Genomic DNA, 9,177 nt, shown 5'->3' on the forward strand with positions numbered 1-9,177 from the left:
AGACATGATGGGCCGAATGGCCTAATTCTACTCCTATCACTTATGACCTTTCACATTAAAGCTATGCCCTCTAGTCCAGTGACCTTTCCACCTTGGGAAAAAGGTTCTGACTGCCTCATAATTTTATGTCCTTTGAATTTAGTTTGTTGTCGTGTGTACAGCGAAAAGCTTGAGTTGCGTGGTAACCGGCCAGCAGAAAGACAATACATGATTACAATCGAGCCGTTTACAGCGTACTGATACATGATAAGGGAATAACGTGAATAACGTTTAGTGCAAGACAGTAAAGACAGTAAAGTCTGGTCAAAGATAGTCCGAGAGTCTCCAATGAGGTAGATAGTAGTTCAGGACTGCTCTCCAGTTGGTGGTAGGACGGTTCAGTTGCCTGATAACAGCTGGGAAGAAACTGTCCCTGAATCTGGAGGTGTGCGTTTTCACACTTCTGTACCTCTTGCCCGATGGGAGAAGAGGGAGTGGCCGGGGGTGCGACAGGTCCTTGATTATGCTGCTGGCCTTGCCGAGGCAGCGTGAAGTGTAAATTAGGTATGATATTTTCTGTGGGGCTAAGAAAAATCGAGACCCCAGTGAGGTTTGGGTCCCAATCTCAGGAGTCGACCACCAAAACGTCGGGTGCACTGCGAGAAATCCTGCCTATCTCAGTGTTCAGTTTGTCTCTCCTGCAATCTGAAGTAAAAACTTACAAATCTTACTTCCTCTGTGTTGACGTTGTGGTGAACCCGGTAACCCTGGCCCTGCTCCAGGTGGCCTTTGCCCTTGATGCGCTCGTGACCCCTGCTGCTGTGGGCGGTATAGTACCGCACAAACCTGCTCCTCTTCACCAGCAGGTGCAGGATGAAGCACATCATCTCCATGCCGATGGAAATGAAGAAGAAGATGATGGTGTTCTTCCTTTCGTCCGGAAGCAGGAGTTTCGTGAAGATTCTGCTGAGGGAAATGATGACCCCGGCAGTGCCTGTAATGATGGAGCCAGAACGATCTCTTTAATGATCATGGTCAATAACCCTCAGAGCAATCTGTTATCGATCACTGGACCAAGTGGACTCGTTGGGCCCAAACCTCTCCTGCATTGGTGCAGCAACCTGTCCTCCCCCCCCCCCCCTCTCCTCAACCCCCCCCCTCCCCTCTCCCCCACTCCCCCCTTCCCCCCTCCCCTCTCTCCTCAACCCCCCCCTCCCCTCTCCCCCACTCCCCCCTTCCCCCCTCCCCTCTCTCCTCAACCACCCCCCTCCCCTCTCTCCTCAACCCCCCCTCCCCTCTCTCCTCAACCCCCCCGCTCCCCTCCTCAACCCCCCCTCCCCTCTCTCCTCAACCCCCCCCTCCCCTCTCTCCTCAACCCCCCCCTCCCCTCTCTCCTCAACCCCCCCCTCCCCTCTCTCCTCAACCCTCCCCTCTCCCCCACCCCCCCTTCCCCCTTCCTCCTTCCCCCTTCCTCCTCCCTCCTCCTCCTCCCTCCTCCCCCTCCTCCTCCCCCCTCCTCCCCAACCCCCTCCCCTCCTTTTAAACTTTAAAATGCAAATAATTTTAAATATATAAGACCGATTTCAATAAAACTACTTGCATTATCAGCCATGATCACATTGAATGGCGGTGCTGGCTCGAAAGGCCGAATGGCCTCCTCCTGCACCTGTGTCTATTGTCTATTGTCTATTATCACTAAAGTGACAATGGTGAGTAAGGTGGGCCTAAAATTGTCGTGCTGTCGTGTACCGTTTTGTCTGAAGTTCAGTCACAAACAAGATAACAAACGCGAGTTTTAGTGTATAGATAACTCAGATACAATAACAATCACCGATGCAAAAAAAACAAATAGATTTTTTAACCTGTTGCCCTGAACCATGCAACTGTTTAATTTAGTTTAGTTTAGTTTAGTTTGGTTTAGTTTAGTGATACAGCGTGGAAACAGGCCCTTCGGCCCACCGAGTCCACACCGACCAGCGATCCCCGCACATTAATACACACACACGAGGAACAATTCACAATTTTTACCAAAGCCAATTAACCTACAAACCTGTACGTCTTTGGGGTGTAGGAGGAATCCGGAGCGCCCGGAGAAAACCCACGCAGGGTCACGGGGAGAACGTACAGTACACACTCCGCACAGGCAGTGCCCGAGGTCGGGATCGAGCCCTGCTCTCTGGCACTGTGAGGCAGCAGCTCCACCTGCTGCGCCACCGTGACGCCCAATATTGCTTAAAGCACGGGGAGTTCTCTAAAGGTGCGGTTTCGGTTTCCGGCGCTGCGCGCACTGCAGCCCAGCCAACCGTCGATGGTCTTTCCCTTTATTTTTACTTATTTACTTCCTATTTATTTTGGGGTTTGTTTATTTTTAGCTTCAATTTCATGTTTCATGTGTTTTGTGTTTTGTGTAACTTGTGTTTTTCTGACTGACGGCAGATCAATTTCCCTCCTGGGATAAATAAAGTTCTATGGCATGGCATCGAGTCACGACTCACTTTCTCCGGTCATCACCCCTTGCGTGTATCGTTTGGGCAGCATCCCTGTGTAACCGTAGAAACTCGATTGTTGCACTTCATGCAAAGACAAAGAGAGAAATATCCAAGGTTAGTTTCCAAACTCCACAGCCATGTTCTCACCCAGTGAGCTCTCTCACTGGAGATCTGCATCCACACACTCGGGCACTGGGTCAGTGACAATCTTTCACATGTTGCCAGGACTCACAGAGGCCACAGCTTAAGAATGAGGGGGAGGCCATTTAGAACGGAGATGCGGAAAAACATTTTCACCCCAGAGAGTCGTGAATCTGTGGAATTCTCTGCCTCAGAAGGCAGTGGAGGCCAATTCTCCGGATGCTTTCAAGAGAGAGCTAGATAGAGCTCTTAAGGATAGCGGAGTCAGGGGGTATGGGGAGAAGGCAGGAACGGGGTACTGATTGAGAATGATCAGCCATGATCAATAGACAATAGACAATAGACAATAGGTGCAGGAGTAGGCCATTCAGCCCTTCGAGCCAGCACCGCCATTCAATGTGATCATGGCTGATCACTCTCAATCAGTACCCCGTTCCTGCCTTCTCCCCATACCCCCTCACTCCGCTATCCTTAAGAGGTCTATCCAGCTCTCTCTTGAAAGCATCCAACGAACTGGCCTCCACTGCCTTCTGAGGCAGAGAATTCCACACCTTCACCACTCTCTGACTGAAAAAGTTTTTCCTCATCTCCGTTCTAAATGGCCTACCCCTTATTCTTAAACTGTGGCCCCTTGTTCTGGACTCCCCCAACATTGGGAACATGCTTCCTGTCTCTAATGTGTCCAATCCCCTAATTATCTTATATGTTTCAATAAGATCCCCCCTCATCCTTCTAATTGATCACATTGAATGGCGGTGCTGGCTCGAAGGGCCGAATGGCCTACTCCTGCACCTATTGTCTATTGTCTATTGTCTATTGTCTATTGACTCAAGGGCCTGAGCTGGAAGGAGAGGTTGGACAGAGTGGGATTTTATTCCCTGGAGCGCAGGAGGCTGAGGGGTGATCTCACGGAGGTATACACAATCACGAGGAGGGCAGACGGGGTGAATGCACAGAGTCTTGGGCCCACAGTAGAAGAAGAAGAGGACATAACATACCTTTTGTGTGGCAGCAACTCTACTGCTGTGCCACTGTGCTGCCCCTAACTAAAGCCGTGAGTGGGATAGATAGTGTGTGAATGCACAGGGTCTTTTACCCAAGACAGGGAAATCAAGGACCAAAGGACCTAGGTTTAAGGTGAGAGGGGCAGAATTTAGGCGGATGGTGAGGGGCAACTATTTTGCTCGTAGAGGTGGTGGGTGTATGGAACGAGCTGCCAGAGGTGGTTGAGGCAGGAACTGTAACAGGATCTAAAAGATACTTGGACGGGTACATGGAGAGGAAAGGGTTCTTATCGAAACGTATAAGGTTATTAAGGGGTTGGACACGTTAGAGGCAGGAAACATGTACCCGTTTCACTCGGAGAGTTGTGAATCTGTGGAGTTCTCTGCCTCAGAAGGCAGTGGAGGCCAATTCTCCGGATGCTTTCAAGAGAGAGCTGGATAGAGCTCTTAAGGATAGTGGAGTCAGGGGGTATGGGGAGAAGGCAGGAACGGGGTACTGATTGAGAATGATCAGCCATGATCACATTGAATGGCGGTGTTGGCTTGAAGGGCCGAATGGTCTCCTCCTGCACCTATTGTTTATTGGTTCGGGGGGATATGGACCAAACACGGGGGAAAGGGGACTAACTGAGATGGGGCACCTCTATCGGCATGGACTAGTTGGGTTGCAGTGCCTGTTTCTGTGCTCCATGACTGTATCTCGTAACTGATGCACTACAGGTGTGATGTGTGGTTCTTTTGCATTGGTCACGTCGTTGTTTTTAAAGTGTACGTGTGTGCGCGCGCGTGTTCCCGGAGGAAACCCGTGCGGTCGCAGGGAGAACGTACAAGACAGCGCCCGTTAGTCAGGATGGAAGCCGGGACTCTGGCGCCGTGAGGCAGCAGCGCTACCCGTGTTTTCACCCCCAGCGCCCGGACTCTGCAGCCTAGTTACTCCCTCCATCCCACTGTCCAGCACGTGAGCACAGCTACGGGTCGATACGTTGTACTGCCGTTCAATCTGCCCTTTGCTATAAAGCCCAAAACAACAATCTCAATTTTCCACCACAGTGCCTCGGAAGAATTGAAAAACGCTTCAGTGCAATATTGTTAAAGGAGGTTTTTTTTTCAGTGTCACCTGAATCACGCAGCACAAATGTCATAACTCTTTGTCATAACCTTGCTCGGGTAAAGTGATGGATGACCACACGGACCGACATGACAAGTCAGCCGAAACTGGAGGGAAATAAATCACAAATAATGGGAACGAAAAGGAGAAAAATGCCGCCTATACATTCACCCTCCTTTCAGAGTCAGTCACGGAGTGATACAGCGTGGAAACAGGCCCTTCGGCCCAACTCGCCCACACCGGCCAACTTGTCCCAGCTACACTAGTCCCACCTGCCTGCGTTTGGCCCATATCCCTCCAAACCTGTCCTATCCATGTACCTGTCTAACTGTTTCTTAAACGATGGGATAGTCCCTGCCTCAACTACCTCCTCTGGCAGCTTGTTCCATACACTCTCGGTGTGAAAAGGTTACCCCTCAGATTCCCATTAAATCTTTTCCCCTTCACTCTAAACGCGTGTCCACTGGTCCTCGATTCCCCTACTCTGGGAAAGAGACTCTGTGCATCTACCCGATCTATTCCTCTCATGATTTTGTACACCTCTATAAGATCTCCCCTCATCCTCCTGCGCTCCAAGGAATAGAGTCCCAGCCTGCTCAACCTCTCCCTGTAGCTCAGACCCTCGAGTCCTGGCAACACCCTCGTAATATGAATTTGTAGAAATAAGGAACTGCAGATGTTGGTTTACCAAAAAAGGCACAAAGTACTGGAGTAACTCAGCAGTTCAGGCAGCATCTCTGGAGAACAAGGATAGGTGGCGTTTCGGGTCAGGACTCCGTTTTTGTGATTTGTAAATAGATGTCAAATTATTCCAAATGCAGAAACTGGTTTACAAACAAAAAAGACGCAAAGTGCTGGAGTAACTTCGTAGGTCAGGCAGCATCTATGGAGAACGTGGATAGGTGACGGAATCCTTAATACCGTGAAGAAGTGTCCTGACCTGAAATGTCTTCTCCAGAGATGCTGCCTGGCCCGTTGAGTTATAAAAGGACTGGACAAGCTAGGCGCAGGAAAAATGTTCCCAATGTTGGGGGGAGTCCAGAACCAGGGGCCACACAGTCTAAGAATAAAGGGGAGGCCGTTTAAAACAGAGGTGAGAAAAAGCTTTTTCCCCCAGAGAGTTTTGAATTTGTGGAATTCTCTGCCACAGAGGGCAGTGGAGGCCGATTCACTGGATGAATTTAAAAGAGAGTTAGATAGAGCTCCAGGGGCTAGTGGAATCAAGGGATATGGGGAGAAGGCAGGCACGGGTTACTGATTGTGAATGATCAGCCATGATCACAATGAATGGCGGTGCTGGCTCGAAGGGCAAAATGGCCTCCACCTGCACCGATTTTCTATGTTTCCATGAGTTACTCCAGCACTTTTGTGTCTATTTTTAATCCAGTAATTACCTGCTGGGAATCCACTGGTCAATTCGGGTTGGGGCCTTCCTCAGACTGATGGTAGTTGGGGAGAGAAAGCTGGAAGATGACAGGAGCAGAACAAAGCTTGGGAAGTGATATCAGTCTGAAGAAGCGGTCCCTGACCCAGAGCTTTGCTCACCCATCCATAGATGCTGCCTGACCTGCTGAGTTACTCCATCCACTTTTTGGAGATACAGCGCGGAAACAGGCCCTTCGGCCCATCGGGTCCGCCCCGCCCAGCGATCCCCGCACACTAACACTATCCTACACCCACTAGGGACAATTTTTACATTTGCCCAGCCAATTAACCTACAAACCCGTACGTCTTTGGAGTGTGGGAGGAAACCGAAGATCTCGGAGAAAACCCACGCAGGTCACGGGGAGAACGTACAAACTCCGTACAGACGGCGCCCGTAGTCAGGATCGAACCTGAGTCTCCGGCGCTGCATTCGCTGTAAAGCAGCAACTCTACCGCTGCGCCACCGTGCCTGTTCTGTCACTACCAATTATCAGTCATGCCATTGGCCTTCTGTACAGTCCGGACCGACTCAGCAGAGATGGGAGAGAGTTAAACGAAGGACCAGCATAAAAGAGGGCCGACGAAATGTGTAGGAAGGAACTGCAGATGCTGGTCGACACCGTAGACACAAAAAGCTGGAGCCACTCCAGGAAACCGGGTTCAATCCTGACACTGGGTGCTGTCTGTACGGAGTTTGTACGGTCTCCCTGTGATTCCGTGTGTTTGTTCTGGGTGCTCCAGCTTCCACCCACATCCCAAAGACGACTGGAGTAATTGGCCGCCGTACATTTCCCCCCGGGCCTAGTCTATGCAGTGGATGCAAACGTGGGATGGCAGGGAACTAGTAGTGTAAACAAGTGCTCGTTGTCGGCGTGGACTAAGGGACTGGTAGTTAACATATGGTAGGCACAAAGTGCTGGAGTCAGTGGGTCCAGAAAAGGAAGAAGGGGTGATGTTTCGGGTCAAGACCCTTCTTCAGACTGAGTGGTGAATCTGTGGAACTCTCTGCCACGGAAGGTAGTTGAGGCCAGTTCATTGGCTCTATTTAAGAGGGAGTTAGATGTGGCCCTTGTGGCTAAAGGGATCAGGGGGTATGGAGAGAAGGCAGGTACGGGATACTGAGCTCGATGATCAGCCAGGATCATATTGAATGGCGGTGCAGGCTCGAAGGGCCGAATGGCCTACTCCTGCACCTATTTTCTATGTTTCTATGTTTCTATGAGAGTCAGGAGAGAGAGGAAAATGAGAGATATAGACGGTGATGTAGAGAGGTAAAGAACAATTGAATGAAAGGTGTGCAAACAGGTAACAATGATAAAGGAAACTGGCCGTTGTCAGCTGTGGGCTAGGTGAAAACGAGCGACAGACAATGAGACTTACCAGGGTGGGGGAGAGACGGAGAGAGAGGGGATGCAAGGGTTCCTTGACGTTAGAGAAATCACCATTCACACCGCTGGATAGGCACAAAATGCTGGAGTAACTCAGCGGGACAGGCAGCATCTCTGGAGAGAAGGAACGGGTGACGTTTCGGGTCTTCAGTCTGAAGAAGGGTCGCGACACGAAACGTCGCCCATTCCTTCTCTCCAGAGATGCTGCCTGACCCGCTGAGTTACTCCCAGCACTTTGTGGCTATCTTCGATTTAAACCAGCATCTGCAGTTCCTTCCCGACACCCTTCACACACCCGCTTGGGGGCTGTAAGCAGCCCGAGCGAAATCTGAGGCACTGTTCCCTCCAATTTAGCGTTGGGCCTCACTCTGACTGTGGAGGAGGCCCGGGACGGAAGACGTTTGCACGCGTGGGAAGGAAGTTGTGGACGGCACTCGTAGCTGTGAGGCCTATGGACTCTTATAAGTACCTGGGTGTCCTACCTCAACAATGAACTGGACTGGACTGAAAAACACCGATGCACTATACAGAAAGGGCCAGAGCAGACTTTATCTGCTAAGGAGACTCAGGTCCTTTGGAGCGCAGGGGTCACTATTAAGGACCTTCTACAACACGGTGGTTGCATCGGCCATCTTCTATGGAGTGGTCTGCTGGAGCAGCAGCATCCCAGCGGCGGAAGGGAAGAGACTCGACAAGCTGGTCAGGAAGGCCAGCTCTGTCCTGGGTTGCCCCCTCGACTCAGTGCAGGCGGTGGGAGAGAGGAGGATGATGGCAAAGCTAATATCGCTGTTGGACAACGACTCCCACCCCATGCAGGGACACCGTCACTGCACTGAGTCGCTCCTTCAGTGACAGACTCCTATACCCCAAGTGCGTGAGGGAGAGATATAGGTGGTCCTTCCTTCCCGCTGCTGTCAGACTGCACAACCAGCACTGCTCCCAGCAGACGAGTCAACAGTAACAGTTAAGGAATACAATTTACCCTTGTCTTTATTTTTATTTTATAATGAATGTCCTCTTGCTATCCACTTTGCTGCTGTAACACTGCCAAGTTTCCCCGGTGTGGGACGAATACAGGAATATATTATTATTATTATTATCATTAGTCTTACCGGTGCAGCCGAACGCCCACGATGCCCACGGCTGCCAGATTGATGCCGTACGCCTGGTGCACAGTGAACAGCTCCAGCCACACGTCGAACACGCTCACAAACATCAGCGGTCCCAACGCAAAACAGGTACCCTGTCACCAAGCAGAGGATTCAAGCTGAGATATGCTGCCCCGCCCCTCTCCCCTCCCCCCCCCCCGTCCTCTCCACCCCCCCTCATCTCCACCCCCCCTCCTCTCCACCCATCCCCCCCTCTGCTCCACCCCCCCTCCTCTCATCCCCCCCTCCTCTCCACCCCCCCCTCCTCTCCACCCCACCCCCCTCCTCTCCACCCATCCCCCCCTCTGATCCACCCCCCTCCTCTCCACCCCCCCCTCCTCTCCACCCCAGCCCCCTCCTCTCCACCTCCCTCCTCTCCACCCCCCCTCCTCTCCTCTCCAACCCCCCTCCTCTCCACCCCCCCTCCTCTCCTCTCCAACCCCCCTCCTCTCCAGCCCCCCCTCCTCTCCATCCCCCCCTCCTCTCCCCTCTCCA

The 9,177-nt window shown here is 51.7% G+C and overlaps 1 protein-coding gene across 1 annotated transcript in view; it reads right to left on the reverse strand.

Annotated features, from left to right (window-relative positions):
* Positions 1–9,177, reverse strand: part of LOC144604162 (equilibrative nucleoside transporter 4-like) — a 106,019-nt gene that overhangs the window by 18,142 nt on the left and 78,700 nt on the right. The window contains 4 exon segments of the mRNA XM_078418366.1: positions 711–973; positions 2,475–2,549; positions 8,647–8,662; positions 8,664–8,777. Of these exon segments, the coding sequence (XP_078274492.1) occupies positions 711–973; positions 2,475–2,549; positions 8,647–8,662; positions 8,664–8,777 (468 nt within the window).

Source organism: Rhinoraja longicauda, chromosome 21 (assembly GCF_053455715.1).
Source record: "Rhinoraja longicauda isolate Sanriku21f chromosome 21, sRhiLon1.1, whole genome shotgun sequence".
In the NCBI taxonomy this organism is placed as follows: Eukaryota; Metazoa; Chordata; class Chondrichthyes; order Rajiformes; family Arhynchobatidae; genus Rhinoraja; species Rhinoraja longicauda.